Source organism: Bos indicus x Bos taurus, chromosome 9 (assembly GCF_003369695.1).
Source record: "Bos indicus x Bos taurus breed Angus x Brahman F1 hybrid chromosome 9, Bos_hybrid_MaternalHap_v2.0, whole genome shotgun sequence".
Taxonomy (NCBI): Eukaryota; Metazoa; Chordata; class Mammalia; order Artiodactyla; family Bovidae; genus Bos; species Bos indicus x Bos taurus.
The window spans coordinates 79,632,640-79,659,196 of record NC_040084.1 but is presented as its reverse complement, the minus strand read 5'-3'; the positions used below and the strand labels follow the sequence as shown (position 1 = coordinate 79,659,196).

The 26,557-nt window shown below is 36.4% G+C and overlaps 1 protein-coding gene across 2 annotated transcripts in view; it reads right to left on the bottom strand.

Annotated features, from left to right (window-relative positions):
• The window catches only part of VTA1 (vesicle trafficking 1), a 70,499-nt gene extending 44,672 nt beyond the window's left edge, over positions 1-25,827 (bottom strand). Inside the window, exons 1-4 of one of the 2 annotated variants that reach the window (XM_027551720.1) lie at positions 25,656-25,827; positions 5,712-5,806; positions 2,627-2,754; positions 1,881-1,956 (exon numbers count right to left, since the gene is read on the bottom strand). In XM_027551720.1, coding sequence (XP_027407521.1) covers positions 1,881-1,956; positions 2,627-2,754; positions 5,712-5,806; positions 25,656-25,767 — 411 coding nt within the window. In that variant the 5' untranslated portion in view covers positions 25,768-25,827. The remainder of the gene's footprint in view (positions 1-1,880; positions 1,957-2,626; positions 2,755-5,711; positions 5,807-25,655) is intronic. The other variant, XM_027551719.1, reaches the window with a different exon arrangement.
• Positions 25,828-26,557: the final 730 nt, after the last annotated feature.

The window sequence follows — 26,557 nt, the reverse complement described above, 5'->3', positions numbered from 1 at the left end:
TTGTATTTCTTTATTCACTTCTTTCTCTAGCCTTTTACATGCAGGTGTTTATCAGGATGTTTATCTAACCATATTCTCTTTCAAAACTATCTTCTTAACCTGAGAGTTTGTCTACTCTCCTGACTCAAATTTTCACCTCTCTTTTGCATATTTCTTGTCTTTTGATTCCAAGAGTCTTGTGGCAATTTATTTTTGGTTGGTATACCTGCACTTCAAATTTTAAATCTAAGTTTAAACATATTATTATTCCTCAGGTCAAAGACAGCCCACTTTGTATGAAGTTCCACAGTAATCATTAACTAGTTCTTTTGCTCAAAGTATAGCTCTTTATTCAAAAAGGTCCCCTTACTAAAGATGCCAGTCTTTTTATCATCTGTCTAATCTGGCTTATGACTTACTTTTCTAATCAGGTCTCTTTTTCTCCTTCACCCACCTGGTACTCTCCAAAAAAATCCCATGGACAGAGGAGCCTGGTGGTCTACAGTCCATGGGGTCACAAAAGAGTCGGACATGACTGGGCAACTAAACAACAACAACAATGCATACTAGTAAAACAGGAAAAAATCTAGATAAATAGTGACAGGAGACGGGAGCAGAAATGGAGCCAAGCAGTGGATTTATAGAACCTATAAAATATAAGTAAGTGAGAAGCATCTCTGGTTTTCACACTCCAAGTTTCAGTTTTCTATTATATTCAGTACTTCTCTATTTCAAGAAAATCTGACAGAAGTGGCCCTCAGTGGGCATTGCCCCATATCCTAGAGGGTGTTTGGAAATATCTGCTGGTGGTTTCCAGTCATCTGACTGATGGAGGAATGCTCCGTGGGCAAGGGTCAGGGATACTTTGAAATATAAGGGACAGTCACACTCAGTACAAGGTGTCCCTCATTTAGCAGTTTTGAACTGTACTGCACATTTCTGCCAACTCAAAAACTTAGCTTATGATCATCAACCCTGGAGCTTCACTTCATTTTACATATAAACAAAGAATATTTTGCACAGTTTTGATATACTGTTTTATGAAAATGTAAACTGTCTCATAGATTCGTTTGTTTGGAACTTTACTCTGAACAGCTAACCATTTTGAAAAAAAAATCATTTTTCATAAAAAGCAATCTCTCCAGAGATTTCAAATCACTAATAAGACATTCCTCTATCAGTCTCGTTTATAACTCCCTTTTCTTCTTTCTCTTTCTAAATTAATCTCTCTCCTCTCAGAAAACAATTTTTCCATGTGAATGGTAAAGCCCACTACAGTGAAAACAACACTGAACTAATGGCAATAAGTTCATCACTTAGCCTCCATTTGCTCATACATAAAATGAATATGTGCTCAACTTATCTCAAAGTGGTTCTGAGAAACAAACTGATAAAACGGATAGGAAGTACCTCGTAAAATATCAAGTTGTATATGCATTTTACAATAGAAACAAATCTCTAACAATAGTATTTCTGGCAAGAAACAAAATAGGGAAAAAAAAACAGTCCTAAAAAATTTCTGCCTCCAGTAATGTTTACCAAATAACAATAAATAAATTTAACAGCATCAAGGATCAGTAATATTTAAAAACTCAATAAAATAAAACAATGAACCTGGGGTTCAGAGACCAATTTAGTAGCCATGCACTCACTAAGTGTTAAATACATGCTGGATTTAAAGAACCTACTACAAAAAAACAACATTTATTGTTAAAAAATAATTTCACCTTTTGTTTTTAACTTTTTAAAATGTAGCTAGTAGACAATTTAAAATTACACGTTTTGCTTTTACTACATTTCTGATGGACAAGTGCTCTAAATAAACAATGCAATGACAAAACTAATAAAAAGCAACCAATACTGATCTCTAGCTAATAAGGCAATAAAGAATATACACTCACTTCATCAGTGAGTTCTCCAAACACTGTTATGACATCTATTAAAAGACTTGCAGTATAGAAGGACTTGATCATGTTTCTGGAAGAGAAAAGAGAGTTCATCTAATTTAAATGAAAAATGTAAGATGCATAATTAGTCTTGTAGCTACAAGAAAAAAACTTCCAATGTTTTAAAAAGCACTCTGAAGTTCATGTTTTCAATAAAATCAGATTTTAGGAACACAATGGAGCTCCTTCTGTAATCTGTATTAGCAGGAAGTGACAACACATATTACAGGTGCATATGGTACAATAAGGTTTTTACAATACGCTTTTCATTTTAGAAAATGTAGTGGCAATACTATCTGAATCGATATTATGCTACGTGTATTTCTTTGTATTTAAGTTTTACTATAATGACAAATCATTTGAGTCGGTGGGATTGGAAATTTTTAAAATCAGTATCACTGAACCAGGATGTTTTGGTTAATAGTAACACAGATTTTATTAACTGCTAAAGAATGGCTAGTTAGAGTGTATTTACTGAGAAAATGAATTTGCTCTGGGTACTTATCTTTCAGCCATGTTATCTAAAAAGCCAGGATCACTCTTGTAACCCAGACTTATTCTAAGATTCAAAAAAAAAAAACCCAAAACAAACACCTAAATCATTAATCAGGAATCCTGGAACTTATTAAGAAAAAAACTGGATAAAGTCTGGTTATACAGTAATAAAACTTGTCATTTTTATTTGATCTTTCTATACTTACTTGTGAAATCTCCCAGCACGATCTTCATTATCTGCATACAAAAACATTTTCAAAGCGTAATTCTCCAAATGTGCAGAACCAACTATTTCTTGAGTAATAGCTTCATTATCACCCAACTGTTTCTTAAGCTAAAATGAAATGAGATATAGAACTTATGATTCTGGACTCAGAGAAGCATATACCAAGTACAAGAAATCCTAATAATCAAATCCAATGTTTATAAAAAGTTGAAGAAAGATACTCATGATAACCTGAAAGTATAATTTAGTTCTAAATATCAAAACTTGTGTGAGCATGCTCAGGTGTGTTGGCCTCTTTGCCATCTTATGGACTACAGCCCACCAGGCTCCTCTATCCATGGGATTCTCCAGGCAAGAATACTAGAGTGGGTTGCTACTTCCTCCTCCAGGGGAATCTTCCTGACCGAGGGATCAAACCCGCATCTCCTGTGTCTCCTGCATTGGCAGGTGAATTCTTTACCATTGAGCCACCTGGGAAGCCAAAATATCAAAATAAAAAAGAGCAAAAAAAAAGATAACATGCCCAACTATCTATGTAAAGCATCAGACAAATATTTCAAATGTACAAGAAAAATGGAGTTAAAAAATTCTTTCCTAGCCATATAATTTAAATTTTTAATTTACTCCTATTTCAATATCTCCTATCAAATATAGAAAAATACAATGAGAAGGATCATTATATCCTAAAAAGTATCTCTCAGAGCACACTGTTAAATTTAGTCAAATATACACCTCAAATCAACACAATTTACACCCATGTAAATTTCCAGTCAGTACATCCCTTCCCTACACACAGAAAAAGTAATTTAAAAACAACAAATTTAATTCCTATATTTTACTGAGACTGTCATATTGGAATAAAATGACCTTCTAGAATATTAGATCTGAATATCACACTATTGTAAAGAACATTATAAAGAATTAAATTTAGAAAAAGCCACAGAATTTTTCATAAAATCATCAAAGTAAATATTCTCATAATTAAGGCCCGGAAGAGACTGAATATTGGAATTTAAGGACATCTGGGCATCCTTACTCCCAACAAAAACAGGGAAAAAAAAGTCCCACATGTAACACTAGTTTACTGTATCCACATTGTGAAATAATTTAATTGGAGAGGCAATTTATTTCTAGAAAAATTTAGTGGGAGTATGCCATTTAATCTCATCCTCAACATAAAATGTCTGGCAGCAATAACATAATATACCTGAAGTGTACCAACTATAAACATTATAATAATACAAGCAGGTACGTTCTCACCATGGAATAAACTTCCTTGTTATTTAATGTAGATAATAAAAAATTCCTGGTAAGTCCCTTTATAAATGTGATTTTACATTTTGTGTATTATAAAGAACCATTTAAGTTTTGTCTTATCCATAAGCTGTTGTTATTTCACCTATTATTGTTAAGCTGTAAAATTAATAGAGGTTTATTCTATATTAATGTCTGTAAGAGATGGTATTTTACAAAGTACTGCTACCTGTCAGACACATTCTTTCGTCCACCTCCTAACCTCACTCCCAAGAGTACTCAAACTTTTCCTGCATTCACAGAAGCAGTGTTAGAAGCAGAAGGCCAGACAGGTTCCAAGGGCAGCTGAGTGGTCATCAGTGATGCCACCAGGCCTACCTTGGGTAGATAATAGCAGAAGATGACAGCCTCAGAAGGTCAGACACCCATACCAGGGTAGAAAGAACACTCTTATCCATGGCTGCTTCATACAACTAAGACTTTGATCTGAAAGATTCTGGACTGACTGGTTTAAGTGTTTTGATTTTTAATGTTTAAGTTTTGTTTCTCTAAACAAAATAATGCAACTGGTCAAATAAATATTTAGGTTTCTAATTCTCTTGTTAGTCACTCAGTCGTGTCTGACTCTGTGACCCCATGGATTGTGGCCTACCAGGCTCCCCTGTCCAAGGGACTCTCCAGGCAAGAATACTGGAGTAGGTTGCCATGCCCTCCTCCAGGGGATCTTCCCAACCCAGGGAGGAGATGAAGCAATGAGTAGACCTTGACACTGTTAAAAAAGAGACTGGGAGGCACAGGGTGGAGCCCTTAATGCTAAGTGAAATTACTATAGCATTGCCTTCCTGATATATTGATACCCAATCAAATGCATTCAGTTTTCCCTGGATTGGTGCCTCTACACAATCTGTGATGTTACATCATAGTTCACCTACCACATTTCTGCTGGCAGAGGAGAATGCTTGGACCATAAGAGTATCCTGTCACAGGACTAAGAGTGGGAGGAAGAGACGATAGGAAACTTGCCTTGTTGTCTTTTTCACTAAATAAATAGCCCACTTCTTTTCTTTTTTTTTGCTGTGCCTTGTGGCATGTGGGCGGAGAAGGCAATGGCACCCTACTCCAGTACTCTTGCCTGGAAAATCCCATGGACAGAGAAGCCTGGTAGGCTGCAGTCCATGGGGTCGCGAAGAGTCAGACACGACTGAGCAACTTCACTTTCACTTTTCACTTTCATGCATTGGAGAAGGAAATGGCAACCCACTCCAGTGTTCTTTCCTGGAGAATCCCAAGGACGGTGGAGCCTGGTGGGCTGCCGTCTCTGGGGTCGCAGAGTCAGACACGACTGATGCGACTCAGCAGCAGCAGGAGCAGTATCAGTGGCATGTGGGATCTCAGTTCCCTCACCAGGATCAAACCCACCCCTCATGCAGTAGAAGAGCAGAGTCTTAACCACCTGACTGCCAGGGAGGTCCCCCATTTTATTATTATAAGAGCTATTTAAGAATTTCTAATCAGTCATCCTTGTGAGTGCATGAAGGAAGGTTAGAAATGATTCATTACTTATGAAAGAATGATTCAAAGGTCTACAATAACCTGGAACAAGAAATAATGTATAGGGAAAGATACTGAAACCAACTTTTCCTTCAACTCCCTAAGCACTATAATGTAAATGTAAAAAAAATTGTCTACTTTTTCCTCAGCTATAATGACGCTGCTGATTGCTACCAACAGTTAGAGCTACAATAACACACACACACAAATAAAATGGCATTATAAACATTAATCAGAAAAATGTTCAGTGTTCAACTTACAGCTTCTAACTGATCCATTAGCCTTGACAGAAATTTACGACATTCAGGAGTTTTACTATCAATTTTCATTCCAGTTTGCATCGCATACAATCGACCTATAAAGAAAAATACAATGATATGAATAATTCCCAGGACTGAATGTTTAAAATATGTTTTGTCTCTAATAAATAATTTAAAATTTAAGTGAATTTAGAAATAAAACTTTAATTTACTATGGATCTTATTCACAAATATAACAAACACAAAAACACTATCCAAAGAATACAAGATTCATGATGATGATAACACATTTCTATGAAGGAAGGCCTTCTCTTTTTACATTATATTTAAAATAAAAGGATCAGTCTGAGGCTGTCAAAAGAACCTGCAATTTAAATTTAGTGGATAAATGGGGGCATTCAGAAAAACAACCTTGTGTATAGGAGCACTTGCCAAGGGCCAGATACGTGATAACTGATAAAATACACAATATGCGTTGGGAGAGGGGAAATGCCACTTGAGCTGAGGTTAATGGGGAGAATTGTTTTGGTCATTTTTATGTATACACGTAAAAATAAACATATTGAAGGAGGAAACAGACAGAACAGGCTCCATCTCAAAAGCAGGACTCCATCTTGGGCCAGACTGTGGACTTTGAGCTATATGCCCAGTATCTATGGAAATGACATATCAACTGGAAAACCAGACCCCCGGATGGAAGAGCCCCAGGGCTCGTACCTAGAGTCTCTGTCGCCTAAAAGAATACCCTAATTATCTGTGTAACCAAATAGAATCATAAATTCTATTATGCTTATTGGGGTATAACCACAGGTCTATTGATAATTGTCCACTGTTAACTACCTAGGCTTAAGGCATATGAATCACGGGTTAACTTTGATTGCATCTTTCTTTTCCTTTCTTCAGACTAATTTCAGAGACTTCGGGGAGGTGGGTTTGACCACGTACACTTAGGGTATATAAGGTTTTCACAAAAACTGGTTGGGGTCCTTGGCTAAGAGGAGACTCTGCCTTGGGCCCATCGGTGTAATAAACTGAACTCCATTATCTGCATTGTCCTTCTGAGGGAGTTTGTTTCCTGGAATGTGTGGCTACAATAATACCATCTCTTGAAAAAAAATAATAAAAATATTACAGATAAGGGTGAAGCTAAAAACTTCTCTGAAACCACAACCCTAAACAGCGTTCTCAGTGATGAGAGCGGTGAAGTTCGGTGGCAATTATTACCACCAGTATGTATACATATTGCCTGTAATTTTCCTCTCAGTTTCAACACTATGCTCTGAAGATTTGCGTAGCCCTACAGGGCTCCACAGTATGGACACGACATTTGAACTAAAGCACAACGGGGTAGTTCTCAGATTTTCATCATTATAAGCCATGCTGCACTACCAGACCTTCTTGAGTGCACATTCGTGAGTTCCCGTTGGGAGACATCAAGGAGAACTGCTGGCTTGCAGTATGTGTACCTTTCTCACTTGAACAGCTACTCTTCAACTGTCCTTCAAAACAAATCACCACTATGCAGTTACAGCTACAACAACACATGCAAGCAGCCATTTCTCCCAAACTCGCAAAAAACTGACATTAAATTAAAAACTGGTATTAAACGTCCTATCAGTCTCAGGACTGTGTTATCTCACTTTTGATTTTGCATTTTCACTACTCAAGGTCTTAGAGGTGTACTGAAGACCTCTATATCCTCTTTTATGAATGCAGAATAACTATCAAAACAAAAATTTCATCAAATTTTCTGTTTGGTCGCTTTCTTTTTAACAAACTGCCTTGCGGCAGTTCCTTATACAGTAGGAAAGAGGGCTATCCTGTCCCCCACACCCCCAAGTGGAATCTTGTGAACACTATCGCCTTTCCTGCTCTAGTCTTTTCTCCTCAGCAGGGAATCATTCAACCTATTTCTTCGAAGATTCTCCAACTCCAACTTAAACTCCATGATAATGGCAATTGTAGTCTACTTGGTTTGCTGATGGATCCCCGGCATCTGCAACAGTCCTTGGCCTTCGACAAACATTTTCTGAATAGATAAAATACATGAATGAAAGAACAGCTCATTCTGCCTGATGGCTTTAAATGCCACTTTTGTCATTCATTATCATATATTAAATTTTCATGGGACAAAAGGCCCCAACTCTGTATACTGTCTATCTTGCTTTGTTACTTGTTAGTCTACTATCTATCGTGGCTTTATTTGCTACAGCTTTAGAACATGGCAAGCTGTTAGTTACTCTCATGATTTCCAATTCACACCTTCTTTAAAGATGTGTTAATATACAAATAATACAATCATGTATTCTGAGTGTGTTTAAATTCAATATCTGTGTCTGAAGGAACTACTTTTAAAGGCTTAGGCTTTTAGGGTTCTCTCACAGAGCTTGAAGTTTAATTTATTAATGTATTTATTTCTGTACCAAATTTAGGGTTTTGATTCATCCAGTTATCAATGAGAAGCAAAAATGGAGTTTCTTAAAGACCTGTCCTGGTTTACACTGACTCACAATGTAAAAAGCATGATACTTTCATTTTTACTGTACAATACCCAGCACTGGGTATTAATGACACACAAAAAATCTAATCTGGAAGCAAAAATAGAAACCCACTTATTATATTCATTGCTTTGATCACAATGTGACAAAATTTTCTTTTTCTCTTTCTTTTAACCAGGCATATTTAATAACATACCCAGGTCGTTTGAGAACTAGGTTTGAATCACCTCTCCCCATGCCATGCCTTTTAAAAGCATGGCTGATCACCCTCCCCTTTTTAAACCAGTCATCTCTTGAGTTGTTCAAGCTTCATATCTGTTTTAGTCAGCTCTTCTTTTGTTATAACTGTGACAGAACTCCCCAACACATCCTCTTAGTGAGCTGTCAGGTCTTTTCTTCTAGCATTTTTGCTGTATTTCTTTTATTAAAAGTACATCACATGAGCTCTGTGGAAAATAAACATTTTGGATGCAAGTATTATGCCATCTTTCAATTTTTGAATGTTGTTTTAAAATACAGAAACTTAAAATATTTATGTACCCAAAGTGATTTTTCTATCAACTCTAAGCTTGGAAAGCTCTTTATCTCCAAGAAACTGGAAATTCAGTTACATAATTTTTCCAGTTTTTCCTCTGCTTTTTCAAATCTAACTATTTAATAACTAGCATCTACCTCAGTCTGGTATCTGTCCCAAATGCAAGTGGTAAAAAATTCTTTCCTTCTCTAATGATTTGTCTGATGATTCGTCTTTAGTATGTTTTTACTTTTTATATATCTTGGCTATTTGATTTTACTGAGATTACAGATCAAATGTCATCTCCTCACATGATAATACCTATAACTGATAATATGCTTTTTCTTCCTTGAAATTTAATCTTATTATGTCTTAATGTATTACCAAAATTTTCTGAAGACTTTTAAGTGTTCTTGCTCTTATTTTTAAGGGGAAGGCTTTTAGCTGAGTGTAGGGGTAAATTCTGTGCCAGGCTGCTTCTATTTCCCCTAACAGTTCTCACCCTAAGCTACTGAGGCTGCAGACTTTGAGACCCATAAGAGTCCAGGGAATGGCTGGAGTGTGGGAAGAAAATATTAGCCTTTTATTGATATGTTTATCTCATCCTTTGTACTTTTCTTTTATATGCTTCCCTGGTAGCTCAGCAGGTAAAGAATCTGCCTGCAGTGTAGGAGTCCAGGGTTTGATCCCTGGGTCAGGAAGATCCCCTGGAGAAGGAAATGGCAAACCACTCCAGTATCTTTGCTTGGAAAATCCCATCAACAGAGGAGCCTGGCAGGCCGCAGTTCATGGGGCTGCAGAGTCAGGCACATGTAGTATTTTTATTATATATATATATATATATATACACACACACACACACACACACATATATGTATGTATGTATGTATGTATGTATGTATAGTACATCAATACAGAAAAATTATTTATAAAGTTACATAATATTGGAGATTCATGTTTAATTATTTTAAACTTGAGGGTAGATAAGCAAAAGGTTGAGCATCACTGCTCATTGCATCCTTACTCCTCTCAACTGTAAACTATACTTTTTGCCCCAACCAAGTCCATGTTTCTCCACACAGCCCTATTCCTTCTACCATACTCCCTGGAACTATTGTTGAAAAAACAGTTGAAACAATTCTGAAGAATCAGCAAACTGTCTTACCTCTCCTCAGATTCCTTCTTCCTCTTTGTCTTAATTAAAACCTAAATGTCACTTAAGAAATCATTTTCTTTGCAGTTCTCTCAAGTAATGAGTTTTAATTCTCTTACATTCCTTCTAGTATTTAAGAGAAGAGTTGGCAAGTATGACTGGTTTTCTTTTTGCATCCCACTATTACAGTATTCTCTCAAGGCTTTCTAAATACACTGGTCTAGTGCTCACCCATTCTCTTCCACTGGACTGTTATGCTTGTAATTGCTCATGTATCTCAGGGTCTTTCCTTATCTTTCCACCATCTTAAAATTTTGCTGCCTTGTGACAGAGACAGCTAGCAGCCTATTTGCATCCTTTCTCCCTGTCTTCTTTACTAACAAGACTCCTATATTACTAGGGAGTTGTAATATAGCTAGCCAAAACAGTACATTTTCCACTATTCCTCAAAGCAAAATATGGCCATGCTGTTACCTAAGACAAATATCATATAACCAGAAGTGGTTGAGACTGACTTCTGGAAGGACTGTAAAACGGGAATGATGGCAGGGGAAAGGAAATGACTCATTCCCCTTTCTCCTCCCTCCTGCCTAGAACAGAAATGGGACGACTGAAACTCTAGTAGGTAGCTTGGACCACAAGGCGACTTTGGTAATCATGTGCTGGTTTATAGATTTGAAGTCAGAAAAAGCCTGGGTCCCTGATGATTTCATGGAATTGGTACTGGGTACTGCCAATATCAGACTTTTTTTTAAATGAGGAAATAAATCCTTACTTTACTTATGCATTGTAATTCTGAATTTTCTGCAATAAGAAAGCAAATCTATTTCTAATGCATATACAGTGCTGTGCTCTCAGTTCTTATCAATACTGATTTCCATAACTGTACGGACTCTCCCTTATATGCCAGTAACCTCATAACTAAATTACCATTTCAAACTGCTGTACTGCTAATATCAGTATACCATGTACTCACTCTAAACATAACTGCTTTTCTTCCAACTTTAAACTCTGTTTGTTACAACAGGCTTCCAGTTCATTGGTGTCTCCCTACTTCTTCATTACAATCAGTCTTTTCTCCTTTAACTTCCTTCTGTAACTAGCTTTGATTTTATGACAGATTTTTCTAGGACTTTACTGCCCTATCTCTAAACCCTGAATCTTTTTATTACATTCCTTTGGCAAACGTACACTCATACATAAGCCCAACAATCCTCTCTCCCTGCATCTACATACCAGCAACACAGACCACAGACAGATCAGCATCACTATAAATATTAGAATTATCAACCTCAAATTAGCTTAATACTTTTTCATATTGAATATTCCAGTATTATTTATTTGAGCAAGTAAAATATACTTTCCATCACTACAAACTGAGCAAGCTACAGTTTTTTAAACATACATATTTTTATGACATGCCAACATTTTATGTCCTGTGTGAAACATCTGGTTTGAAACTAATCTTTAAGCTCTCTGTTTTGTGTCTCATCTTCTTTCCTATTTTGGCATTCTCTGAAGACATTTTATATTAATTGTGTAAAGACTGATTTCCTTATTTTCTCAACCTCTCAAATGACCATTTCAAGCATATTTCAAGCAAACCCTCACCCAAACATACACACAGAAAATTAAATAGACATCAGTTAATTATTTACTGTCTATATATACTATTAGTCAACATAGTAACACAATGTGAGGAAATAGAGGAGTGAGCTTCATTTCCCTGGGAGGTCTTTCTCCTTATTTTATTACCAAGTGGACAGTATATGAACTCTACCATCTATGGAGCATAGTGAGCTATTTAATAGAGCAACCGTGGAAATAAATGGCTATCCAGCAACGGTAAAAGTCCATTAAGCAAACACACAGAAAACTAATCAGTATTTTCTTGTTATCAAGAGAATGTTATTTATTCCTATGTAAAAAGTTCAATTTTGTTTCTGATTTGTTACTTTTAACTACTTCCACCATTGCTCATAATAAAAATCGAGATTATCGGTATCTCCTTTGAAGTGAGAATCAGATTTATTCCCAATTCACTACCACCACAACCATCATCAATTTTCTTCACAACACAAATATAATATAAGCTTCTTACCGTCTAAAAGCTAACCTTAATACAAGTGGCTGACACTTGAAATACAGTGCAATGACAACACAGTTTAATGGTTTCACTTACACGCATTTTCTTCTTGGCTTATATGCATATTCAGTCTTTGCAACTACAAGGACATTATTACAAAGTAACACCTTTAATTGAAGGACTGGAAAGAATCTTCTCAAAATTGAAAAGATTTAAGTACAAATTTGCCTAGCTTCTATATTTCTGAGTATCTTACATGGTTTACAATTTGTAGTTGTACAACAAGACACATTTTCTAATATTAATACAGTGAAAAAATGTTAAATCTACTTATGAAAATTTATACACCAAAAGATCTTTTAGTCATACAGATGGGAAAAAGGACTACTTTTATATAAAACTCTGTTCAGGACAAGTAATTCATTGTAGAAGCAGCAGTATGAAGAAAAATTGATGTCCAACATGGAAAATTACCTAGTAAAACAGAATAAATATGTAGCTAGAATCACCTATAGGGAAATATATTTATTTCATCAAGGAAATGTGTTTATTTTTATGAATAAATATTTTTAAAAGATGAGTAATGAGGCATATTTGCAAAAGGATTAAATACTTTCCAACCTAACTTTAATGTGAAGCATTTAGGAGACAAATATTTACTAATCCTCAAGGCATGTATACTTCAAAGTTTCATTAAATCTAAACATTAACATTCTATGACATCCTCATTTATACATGAGAAATCTAAAAATATGAAATGCATGATATATAGACACAAAAGGCACATAAAAGCAATTGTTAAGAGTGATGTACTAGTCGGTTAAATAAATATAGCACTCAAGTAGGAATAAAGCCAAATTTTATTCCAGTAAATAGAACCAAATATATTATTCTACTCATAAGTATATTATAAATACCGCTCTATGGTTAGTATTGTCTTTGTGAAGGGACAAAATTAAAATAAAAACAAAGTATGAATGAATATATCCTAATAAAGGGTATATACTTCACTCATTCCTTCATTAAGTATTTTTAGAGCTTCTGTCATAATATAATAGCTTTAAGAAAAGTTAGCTCCTTCTGAATTCCTACTAAAAGACTGTGCTGGTACTTAGTAAATAATAGTGATGATCTGATTACTAAAATAACAACACAGAGTCTAACTCTGGCCATAAGGAGTAATATTTGCCATCCTACTGTGAACAATCAAAGAAAACTAGACAAAATATATAAAAGAGTTTTTTGGACAATGGAAACAGACATGGTAAGATTAGGACATCTGAAGAAAGGAAACATATGAGATGACACCAATATCAGCCTAGCATTCTGCCTGGAGGTACATCCCAGTCTAAGGAGTAGGAAGGGAATCCTAAACAGAACACAGTGCTCTGAGTTGAGAAAACGGACTGGAGTTCAGGGAGACTGAGGCAGCTGTAAATGGAGGGGCAGAGCTCTGAAGAGTTTGGAGCTACACAGAAAAGACAGGAGTTTATCCTGAGGCTCAGGTGAACACTGCCATGTGTATGTGAAGGAGAAAACGCCGCAGGCCAAAGAGCGAACAGAAGCTGTGAGCTGGACTATTCCCAAGGCACACACAGGGCTGGGATGCATTCAAGTTCCAACCAAAAGGAGCAGAGAGCCCCAGAGGTTTACCCAGGATATTCTGTAGACAGCCCCCAAATAAAACAGGGTTAACCTGTCCCTAAAGCAAGGAGTACTTTAGAACTGCCCCCCAAAGCTAAAAACAAAACAAGGCACCAAAGAATTAAACTGAACAGCAATTAATTGCTGGTTGCATTTAATCCCTTCAAAGAACAGACATTCAAGAACTTAAAATTCACTTTGTCCCTCAATCAATCAAAAATCACTAATGATGGCAACAGAGGAAGAATGTGAACATAAAAAAATAAAACAATGACAAAATAATGGAAATAGCAGATGATGACATTAAAATACTGGGAAATCATTTTGAAGTATTTTATGGAAACCATGAATAAAATGAGGAGATAGAACATACACAAAGGAACACAAAAGGGCCATCCAGAAATGAAATATAAAAATGAAAAGTTTACTGGACAGGATTAATAGTAGTTTAGATATCATAAAAGAAAAAAACTAATGAACTTCAGAACACAGCAGTAGAAACTACCTAAAATAAAGCAGGGAGTAAAAAGACTGAAAAGGAAAACAAACACAAAACCAGAGTTTCAGTGAGGTATGGGGAACCATCAAATGCTCTAACATATATGTAACTGGAGTCCACCCCCTTAAAGGTGGGGAGGAGTGGCAAAAATGATTGATGAATTCTTTGCCCAGCAAAATTATCTTTCAATAAGGATGAAAATAAAAGCTTGTTTCACACCATAGAAGCTGATAGAATTGGTGACAATCCTATTAAGGAAATGATAAACTTTTCAACAGGCAAAAAAATGACACCATATTTAAAACCAACTACAAAGGCATGAAGAATGCTGAAAATGGTAATTATGCGGGAATATACTAAAAATTTTATTTCCTCATTTTATAAATTTCTTTTTAAGAAGGACAATTAAAAAATAACTACATTCTAGGGTTTACAGGTTTATAATTGAAATATATGATAACTACAGCCAAAGGACAAGAGAAGGGAAAAGTAAGTTCTAAACTAATATGTGAAATGCGATTTTATATAGTAGCTGACTGTGACAGGGGTTCCCTGATGGCTCAGTTGGTAAAGAATTCGCCTCCAACGTGTTCGAGCCCTGGGTCAGGAAGATCCCCTGAAGGAGAGCATGGGAACCCACTCCAGTATCTTGCTGACAGAATTCCATGGACAGAGGCGCCTGGAGGGCTACAGTCCATGGGGTCACAGAGTCGGGCACGACCGAAGCAACTGAGCACACACACACAGCCTGTGACAAGTTACTGTACTGCTAGTGTGTGTGTGTATGTGTGTGTTAGCTTAAAGAGTCTAAAACCAAAACGATTTACTCAAAACAGGAGTAATTATTAAAATGACTATTCTACAATATAAAATTCATGTCTGCAAATATGTTTGCAAAATAAAAAAAGAAATGGAATGTTAATGGATAAGTCAGCAGTCCAACTTTCCGAGGTTTTTATTATTAACCTGTCATGCTACAGTAAAGTATCTGGAGTCAGCTTACAAAAAAGAAATGATACATACTTAGACAAAAGGACTATGAGCTCAAATTAGTTGCTACAGATTCAGAAACCAGCACAAAAAAACTGCTTATCTTTAATTGGCTTAGTCAAATTTATTAGTCATTAAAATCAATTTATGTGATTAACAGCAAATAACAGGCAACTGATTATTAATCCTAATATCCAAGTAGCTTATCACCATCAATAAAAATTCATTATTATTTAGCCTTTAAACATTTACACTGGTGTCCTATGACATCTTGTATATGAAATATACCATATGTATTTTCAACTTCCTGAACAACCACATCTGATTTTCCTATGGTCATATAAAGAAATGACTCTCAAAGAACATTTATACATGGTCACTGAATGTCTATTAATTGTACAATACCACCCCCTAGAGGAAACTTTTAAAAACCAAATCTGAAACTTTGTATGTTGATATTTAATATGAACTTTATGTGTTGATAGTTGATATTGATACTAAATATCAACACACAGTTTAAAGGGAAGGAATCTTTCTAGTTTTTGCTTTATCCACAACATCAAATGTCACAGAATCAAAATATTTATCATATGGTGCCTATGTTTAGTAGGAACTCAAATATTTTCTGGCTTCATTAAGGCAAAAAAAAAAAAAAGAGAGACATACAAAGCTCAGAAATTGATGTCAGTAACATCAAGCCTGTCCTCATTTCCACTCTCCACTTATCAGGGATCTTCCAGATTACTGCACTGGTTCCCTTTGTTTTCCCACTGATTTAACAAGTCCCTTTACCTTCACTCTGTAACTGCTATTCTAATTACTACCTACTCTCAACAATTTTTCATGTACCCACTTCTCATCTAGCATCTGTCATTCAGGTTCCGGTTCCATCACTTAGTAACAGAAGGACCAGGATGACTATAAGGTTCAAATCAGATACCCAGAAGAAAAGGACCGTTACGAATGCCAAAAGCTCCATGAATGTTAGTTATCTGGCCTCTTTATTCCATGACAACTATAAGGTGTAGCTATGGGGACCATGGCTGCCTCAAAAGTCAGATCAATTCATCATTTTTGGAGTATCTATTCCTTATTGTGTAAGTATCTTTAGTGGCCGAGCACTACCTGGTACAGTGAATGAATCAAGAGGCCCTAGCAGGGTACAGTCTCCTTAAGTTTACACTCTAGAAGGGACAGCAGGCATATGAAAAGCAATGAAGATAAAGCCATACAAGGCACAATGAGGACCGAGAGATGATGCATCTTAAAACCAGGGAGTTTAAGACAAAGCCTCCCAGAGAAAGTGACATTTAAGCTAGAATCTTAAGGGTAAAAATGGAGTGGATTTGGTAAGGAGGGGAAGAGGTGTCAAGGGCTGGAGAACAATGTTGGAAGGTCTGGAGACAACAGAAGGTCAGTCAGGTTCTAGAAATGGAGTGAAATTCAGCTTGATTAAAATTACAGAAGATGATGCCATGTTCAAATCATGAGTTATCACTAAAGGCACTTATTTTTTCTGATAGTCAGATGGAGCTACTATTGGTGTTTAAAAAATATTTTTGCTTTTAGTAAAGCTTTTGTTGTTTAGTAATGATGGTATGAAACATGCCCACTTATAGGAAAATTTTTAAAAAGACAAAAGAAAACTATCCAGAAACCTAAAGATGCAATTTTTTCCTCTAAGTTTATTATGTATGCCTTCAATCTTTCCCAGCATCAGGGTCTTTTCCAATGAGTCAGCTCTTCACATCAGGTGGCCACAGTATTGGAGTTTCAGCTTTAGCATCAGTGCTTCCAAAGAACACCCAACTGATCTTTAGAATGGACTGGCTGGATCTCCTTGCAGTCCATGGGACTCTCAAGAGTCTTCTCCAACACCACAGTTCAAAAGCATCAATTCTTCAGCACTCAGCTTTCTTTACGGTCCAACTCTCACATCCATACATGACTACTGGAAAAACCATAGCCTTGACTAGATGGACTTTTGTTGGCAAAGTAAGGTCTCTGCTTTTTAATATGCTGTCTAGGTTTTCATAGCTTTTCTTCCAAGGAGCAAGCATCTTTTAATTTCATGGCTGCAGTCACCATTTGCAGTGAAAAGTTCAAATAATAGTATATATATAATTTTATATCCTGCATTTTTATATCAATCTTTCCCCATGTTACAAAAGATGCTTTCTAATTTCTAAATGATTACATCATTTTCTGTGCAATGGATATACCAAAACTTAACCATTTCCACCATGATATATGTTTAGGCTGTTTTTGAGCTTGCCACAAACGTATATAATTGTTCAGATAATCCTAAAGTTCTTCATATATTAGTGATTATTTCCTAGGCAGAAGCTTTTCAAAACTGGAATTACTGTACATCAGATACTTTTACAATTCTATATACTCCGATAAAATGCTTTCTAAAAATTCACACAGCCATGTCAAGGAGAATTTCATCACATACTCATTTTGTATGAGTTATAACTTTAGTCAAAAAATGGTATGCCGTCTTAATTTACACTTGCTACTAATTCAGCTAAACGTTAAAAATTAGTATGCTCTATTTTAGTAGTACATACACATTTCTGTCCATTTATGTGGATCATAGTTTTCATTTTTTAAAATGGATTTGTATGAGTGTTTTCCCTATTAAGGACACTGGCCCTCTGTCTTTCATCTATTGGAAACATTCTTGTCCTAATGCAATGCTTTTATAAATTAATTGTACTGCTTGTGCAGCACAGGTTTCTAAATGTTTAGTTAACTTTATCCTTCTTTTATTCTGTGAATAAAATTTTATTTTCACTGAGCATTTAAAGTAGAACTTTCAGGTAGCAACAGGTACTACCTGCTTGAAGTAGGGGCTTCCCTGGTGGCTCAGACGATAAAGAATCTGCCTGCAATGCATGAGACCTGGGTTTGATCCCTAGGTTGGGAAGATCCCCTGGAGAAGAGAACAGCTACCCATTCCAGTATTCTTGCCTGCAGAATCCCCATGGACAGAGGAGCCTGGCAGGCTATATAGTCCATGGGATCACAAAGAGTTGCACACGACTGAGCAACTTTCACTTAGCTTGAAGTAGAAGGTAGGAAGCTATCTCAATAGCTTAGATGTAAGATGAGGGTATGATGTCAAAGAAACTAAGAAGGTAAGTAAAAATTTAAACATTTGATGACTGGGCTGACTGTGACAGGTATGAAGAAAGGAAGGGAAGGTTAAGTTTGTAATTTCTTAACTAATAAATCTGAAAATCTGACAGATATGAAAGATATTCTAGAAAACTTTGACGCATCAACATTAGCTCAAGTTAAATTTTTTAAATGTGAGAAATTGACAAGTATACAAAAGAACATCCCCAAAGCATAAACTTCTGGCTGCAACAGGATTAACATTAAGGATTCTTCTTAGACAACTTCTATCTTCACTGTGGTGTTGGATACATGAACCTCCACTTGAGAGAACTATTTAGAGCTAAATACAGATATATACACAAATGAATTCATGGAAAACTACGTAAGTCTAAAAGAGATGGGTAGATTGTGTCAATATCAATATTCTGGCTGTGATACTGTACTATGACTTTGCAAGATATTACCACTGGGCACAATGAGTAAAAGTCACACAGATCTCTTTGTATTATTTCTTCTAACTGTGGATCTATAATTATTTCAAAATAATTTAATGAAAAAAAAAATCTAACAGAATTTTTTCCAGGAGTGAGATGTTCCAAGTAAGAGTAAATTCAATAATTTGTTACTACTAATTAAAAAGGTCGAAGAAGTAAACTCTAAGCATATAGTCAAAAAGTAATTTGATATATGATATTTCAACACTTATTCCTGACTTAAAAAGAAAATAAAAGATCAAACAACTTAGAAATATAGGAATACTAAGGTAACAAAAAATGATAACACACTAGAGTATTCCCATTAAGGCCAGATCTAAATCATTTCTGGAAATCACAAAATACTGGAAATGAGGAAGCACAGAGGGCACATCCTATGACATCTCTATGACAGTCTAGTAGCCACAAGCTATGAAATACTGTGCTTCAAGATTCTTTTCATTATGTTTCCTTACTGCAGTAAGAGCATGTGAAAAAACTATGAATTACCCTATATTTATTCAATCAACACATATTACATGTAAACTACATAATTTCCAATTATCCACCATGGCTTTGGTACTGTATTAGGAGTTAAGAGATTCAATGATCATCAATTTAAGACATATTTCTTGCTCTCAAAGTGAATATTCTAGTAAGGCTGGAATATTTGTAACATTTACAACAATGGCATTCGTTAAATATTTATGAATGCCAATTATGTGTCAGGTGGTGAGAGAAAACAAGGTATCAATCCCTGTCTTTCAAGAGAATCCAGGAGACTGAAAGGTAAAGAGGATCAAGAGGATCAAGAGGAGGGATATACTTGATACCATTTCTAGACATCATATGAGCTCAGGAAAACCAATCTGCAAAAAATACTGAGTCGGGAATTTCCTGGTAGTCCAGTGGTTAAGACTCCAAGCTCTCACTGCCGAGGGCCTGGGTTAAATTCCTGGTTGGAGAACTAAGATCCCATAAGCCAAGAGGCATGACCAAAAAATGACACAAAAAACCACTAACTTAAGAGATCAACAAAATATTAGAAAACAAAAACACCAACCAAATATCTGAAAATCAAAACACAATGCATACTGAAAAGTGATCCAGAGGATGGAAAACCCCGATTATTCATTTAAGACTGACAGACATTTAAGTGTCTATCAATGTGTCTGAATAATGCCTCCAATGCATAGCTTACTCCAGCTACACACAGTTCAAAAGGAAAAAAAGTAAAAAGTACTGAGTCAATAGGAGTTAAATTTGATTAAGAGGAAGTCATAGGGGATTCCAGGCAGAGCGCAACATACAGAGAGGAAATATAAGATAATACCGAACTTTTATAAATCAGTGAGTACTTTAGCAAAATAACCTTTAGTTTTTCTTCTCACAAAAAATTCTTCCTTGCTCTAGGAATTTAGAAAATTTTTGTTTGCTCTAAGGTTACAGAAATGTATCCCTTCACACATTTTTAGGTTGACATTTACTACTTTTTATCTGAAGTTTAAACAGGTAAAAAATGCAATTTCTGTACTATAGATGTCAAGTACTGACATCTAAAAATTTTATCACTCTTTCAACTGTAAACACCATAGCAATTTGGTATCTATTACAATCTTTTCAGATAAAAAAATTATTTTTTTCAAGAGTCAGAATACACTGTCTTATTTTCTTTTAACCCATATTTCTATGTACTTTACAGGATTTTATTATAAAAATGTATCTGCAAGCTCAAAGGTGTTACTTGATTATCCTATCACACTGCTCTGCAACAAAAGTATATAAAAATTTAAATTTAAATTTTTATTAAATTTCCTGAGAGAAGGTGCTATGTGTTAAAATGTTTCTTCTGGAATTGAGTTTTTGCAATTGTTATGTATAACGACGTAACATTTAAAACAATATGAATTTTATTTATCTTAATAATCGCTAAGTATAAAAAGTAAACTTTCCTTGGAAGTGCATGAGGTAAACCGCCTATCTATGAATGAACATGATTTATCCTCATAACGAACCAGAGTATTGGTTCTATTCCTGCTTTCACTTTTATGAATTTAACAAGGGAGAAAATTCATTCACATAAAGCAGCAGATGAGAATGGAAGCTTTGTCACAGCAAAACTACCAAATTCTTTAAATTCCTTCTGGGTTATAGGCTAAAAACCACATCATGACTTATCATCAAATAACATTTTTAATAATCTTTCTTAGCTGACATTTTAATTAGGTTTGCCTCAAAATTTGTTTTAAGACTAGAAAAGAATGTGTCACCCCTTCATCAGAGTATTCATTTTCTCAATTCCTCTGAAGTATACAGAAAAGACCTTATAAAGACTCATCATTTGCTTTCAAAGGCTTCTTTTTATTCTAAGAATGAGACAGGATTCGGAAAACTGAAATAGTGTTTGTTTCAACATCCTCTGGTAGGAAAAAAAAGTCATAATATTTTAATCTTATCACTTGTTTTAAATGTATTTCTGAAAAAAGCAAAACACTTCAGAGCTGAAAATTTACCTCATTTGAGGAGAATGTTCACCATTCTACATAAATGGCAAAACTGCTCAAGTCAAACCAATCAGCCATTGGAGGCTTACTTTTTTCAGAAAAATATGACTTCTCTAATTCAAATAAACATTAACACATGTTCCCACACACTCTTTCTCATTTCTGGATTCTAAGACTAAAATTTTGATAACCTACAGACCTTGATATGAGCTTGTCACCTGAATGAAATAAGTTACTCCCACTTCAGCATTTCCCTTTTGCTTTTACCTCAGTCCATCCTAAAGGAGATCAGTCCTGGGTGTTCACTGGAAGGACTGATGTTGAAGCTGAAACTCCAATACTTTGGCCACCTGACGCAAAGAGCTGACTCACTGGAAAAGACCCTGATGCTGGGAAAGATCGAGGGCAGGAGAAGGGGATGACAGAGGATGAGATGGTTGGATGGCATCACCAACTCGATGGACATGGGTTTGGGTGGACTCCAGGAGTTGGTGATGGACAGGGAGGCCTGGCGTGCTGCGGTTCATGGGGTCGCAAAGAGTTGGACACGACCGAGCGACTGAACTGAACTAAACTGTCCTCAGGAATGACACTTTAATAAGGAACAGAGAACGAAACGCTAAGATCATATAATGAAAACTCTTACCATTTTGAAATTTCAACACAGGCCAGTTTTGAACATGGCCTTACCATGTTCCCCAAGAACAAGGACAACATGCTCCATACCATCTTGCACTTGACCTTGGTTGCAAACTGCGCCTTTGCACTCCTCTGTATAAAATCCAAAATGATTGAACAATGGCTGCTAATAGCTAAGAAAAATTCCTCCTTCTTCTGAGATTCATTCTTGACCAATTATTCCTGAAAGGAGATGACTCCAGGTGACTCCCCTTATAAAAAGCTGTACGTTAGAATGTTCCTTTCACATCCTTTGTTTCCCATGCCCAGCATTTTTAGATAAAGGCTTATTCTGTGCTCTAACTGATTTTCTTCCAAATAAGACACATAAAGACAGGAAGCTCTATCTAATAGCTTAATAAATGGAGGTTTCACTAACAGCAGTAATTTGTTAGAACTGTCCTTTTTTTCTGGACACCCTGGAGGATTTTCCACTTTCTCCTCCAGAACAATTCACCATAAAAATACTAATGATGCAGGAGAGCCTGCTTTTATTCTTTAAAGTAGGAAAAGGGCAATTGAGAACAAGATATAGTAAAAAATAAATAAATAAATGAAGGGAAGCATACTACTTTGCCACCCTGACCAAAGGAACTTTGTCAGGAAAGAAACACAGAAGTTGCGAAATGTGAAAATGATTCCTGTAGAATTATTTGCATATTGAAGATTGAAGAGTACTGGTTTAGTAGTTCTAGTGCCTAAGTTACAAGAAAAAAACTGTCATAAGCCATTTTTTGTTACACAGCAGAATCAGATCTAAAATATAACCTATACAGTAATTATCAGACAGCAAATATAAATGCAAATATTTTTAAAGCACTTAAAGAAATGAGTGCTTCTGAAACAGTTAAAAGATTATCAGAAATGGTGAGGCTGATTTAAAAACAAAGTAAGAGAACATCTAGAAATAAAAAATGAAAATGTTAATAGAAATGTAACAGATGGGTTATACAATATATGAAGGGGAACACTGACCTAGAGAAATACACAGAATGCAGCATAGAAAGAAAATGGACACAAACTATCAAAGCATTAAGAGATAAAGAAGCTAAAGGAGGAAAATGCAACACGTCTAATTAAAATTGAAGGAAAGAACAGAGATAGCAGAGAAACAATAATTGAAAGTAGAGAATTTTCTAGATTTGATGAAAGACACCCATCTACAAACTCAGGAAGCCAAAATCTCAAATAAGGTACACAAAAAGAAATCAAGACCTAGAAAATCGGAACATAAATCATTAGAGATTACTCAATTGGTCATATTTTAAAATTAAGAACTTTTGCACATCAAAGGATTTCATAAATAGAATGAAAAATCAAAAATCAAACTTCTCAAATAAACTTTGAAAAGACATTTGCAATACCAAAAGATCAGTAGCTAGATTAAAACAATGAAATAGAAAATGGTCAAAAGTAATAAGTAGGTATTTCAATAGGAAATCACAAATGGTTAATTAACATATGAAAAGATGCTCAACCTTATTAAGACTCAGTGAATTGCAAATTTCACTCCAGTGAGACATCATTTCACACTCACCAGATCAGCAAAAATTTGAAAGTCTAATCACAGCAAGCATGGTAGATATATTAGCATTCATTTTACTATTCCTTGAACTGTATGTACACATTATATATGTTCTTTAACACGCACATAAGAAAGAAAGAGAAGTGGCTCAGTCGTGTCCGACTCTTTGTGACCCCCTGGACTGTAGTCTACCAGGCTCCTTTGTCCATGGAATTTTCCAGGCAAAAGTACTGGAGTGGGTTGCCATTTCCTTCTCCAGTGCTTCATAACAAAAATATTTTTTAAGTGACACCTGGTTTTAGCAATAAAAATCATGGTTCTTGACCCTGCTGAGAGCAGTTTCAGTGAAATAATGGGATTGAAAACCAGACTGCAATGGGCTGAAAAAGATCTATGAGGTAAGGATCTAAAGACAACTACAGACAACTATTTCAAGCCTAGCTTTGAGGCTGGGCCGACAGGACTGCAACTCCAGGGGAATGTCACAGTGAGAGCTCCTTTTATTTTTTAAATAAAGGGAACCGGGGCAAGTTTAGGAAGAAACAGCAAAAAAGGGAAGATAGTGACACAGGAAATAAAGGGTCCCAGGAGAGTAACAAACGTGTAGAATACAGCGCCCATGGAGGGACTGCTTCTAGACAGAATCAAGGGTTCCCACTTAATTGTTACAAGAAATAATCTCTCTGACTTTAATCACATTGCTTTTCTGCTTGCTCTATTCACTCTAGTTACAATAGTCACTTTAATCCTCTTTTAAGCAAGCCCCTACCTCAGGACTTTTGCACTTGCTATCCCCTCTATGGAGAGCACTCTCGCCCAGGTGATGCAAAGCTTGCTTTTCACTCCTGTTAAGTTTGTTCAGATGTGAACTCAGCGAAGCTTTCCCTGACCACTCTGAAAATGAAATCCCTCCCTCACTTCCTACCACCCTACTCCTGGTACTCCCTGTTCTTTCCCAGCTTTAATTTTCTTCACAATCTTATAATATTCTATATAAATTTACTCATTTTACTGTTTAATCCAACCCCTCCCCCACCCCCCAATATGTAAGCTTCATGAATGCTGTAGGCACTGTGCCTGGTAATACTCATACAGGTAAAATCTCAATAAATACAAGCTGAATGAATGACTAATGGTCCCTGCTTGAGGAACCTGAAAAACAAGTATAACGCAAAAATGTTGTTATGATCCGAACAAACTGAGGAGGTAAAGCCTTGAGAGTAATCATCTTACTGCCCACAGAAGAGGTGACACTGAGTTAGAATCTGAATTAAGGAGTTCGCCAAGTGGAAAAAAGGGTAGATTTCCAAGAAAGGGAAGAATGTGGAGGTTTGAAAGGGCCTTGCACATTTGAGGAGTGAAAATGGGGTACTCCTGGTTTATGGCCGGGATAGCAGTGGACCGTATTTCGGCTAACCTTATACTGTCTATGAAAGAGGACACCTTACACTGAGCTTCTCAAAGTTAAAAATCCTTTTCAGCGTACTATGGTTGCTTGGTCACTTGTTTTATTTGCAGCAAAGTTAGAATGTGGAATATAAAATAACCTATAATGGAACTACTGTCTTTAGCACAAAGGAAAAAGTGTGATCAAGTCTGATCTGTGTTTTTCATCAACTGTATCACAACCCAAGTGAGAGTGTGTCACCAAATGTCTCAACCTCATTTATTGCTCAAAATCAAGGCTACAAGTTCTCACTGGTAGAAGACAGCAGTTTAAATGCAGAAGGACAAATCGGTAAATACAAGTGTTTGTTCTGTAGCAGCCACTCTTTATTTATGAATGGGCCTGCAAGTTGTCATAAGTAACCCACACTCATTACAATGTTTTCAATTAGTCAATCTTCCTTTTGCCCACATCACTACTGTCTTTGGAACACTTATCTTCCTTTCAGCCCCAACTCAGTTACTTAACTACCCAGGTTAATTTCACGATTTCCTAGTGGAGACAGAAAGCTCCTGTGTGTACACACAGGGAGAAAACTTTAGAACACTGTTTCAGAGTCCATGAGCCCATGTATTCCGTTTAAAAATATTTAGTTGGTGGACGCTAAAGTACTTTCGAGGTTTTGCCTTTCTGAGGCCTGGAGCGGGCAGGGAACTTGGGGATCCCTAAGGAGGGCGGGACCCCGGGGACAGGTCAGAGGTCAAAGCTCAGGTCTAAAGCTAGGGAGGCGGGGACGGCCTTAAGAACCAGGGGGCGGGGGTGGGGAGGGGAGGCCAAGGAGGACCGCGGAGACTCGGAAGGACTCACAGTAATATGCCACCACAGGGTCTCGCTTGTCATGCTCCTGAGCCGTCCTCAGATGATGCTGTATGCTCTTAAACTGTGGGGGCAGCGGGGGGAGTGTAGCAAGAGCAGCCATCTCCTCTTCAGGAATCACCACTTCCTACTCGCCGGCCGCCGACACTTCCGCTTCCGCCTGGGAGGGTGCCCGCACGAACGCGCACGGCAAATCCCACCCATTTCCCCGTTGCTCAGCGACAGCGAGGCAACTACGGGTTGGCAGCAGGGACAACCTCAGTTTGCCTGGTACGTAGCGGTTAGAGCCGAGAGGAGCTAAGCGCTTCGGCCATCCAGCTGCCTATGGAACCAGCGCTCTCTGCTGGCTGCTGGCAGGAGGGACCAGAGATTTTGTTTTACTTCTCTTTGTTTCGCCATCGACCCCCGCTTTTGTGGCTTAAGGACTGGTAGAAAGGGAAAAACAGGAATAAAATGATGTTTATTAATTGGGAGAAAAGGTAAAGAGATGAATTGCCTTTGGCATCCTTCAGGAATTATCGTTTCCAGTTCCTCACATTATATTAATAGCGTCCAGAGAAGCCTCTCTGACTTTAGAAACTTTGAATTTAATTCTTGCATAAGAGGAGAGATGTGTTTAAAATTTTAAATTACGCTTCTATATGGACACATTGGATAAAATAACCAGATGCTTTTTCAACATGAATAGTGACCCATTAAACTTAAAGATATTTGGCCTTTGTTCTAAGCTGGGTGTATACACTAGTGAATTAAACATTTGTAGATAGCTTGTTTCTGGAGAGTAATGAACAATTTGCAAAGTTCTTTGATAGTTACTATCTTGTAAATGCACAAATAAGGCATTCATGTAATAGTTCTTGCTCAATGCTGCCGACTTATATCATATTTCAGTT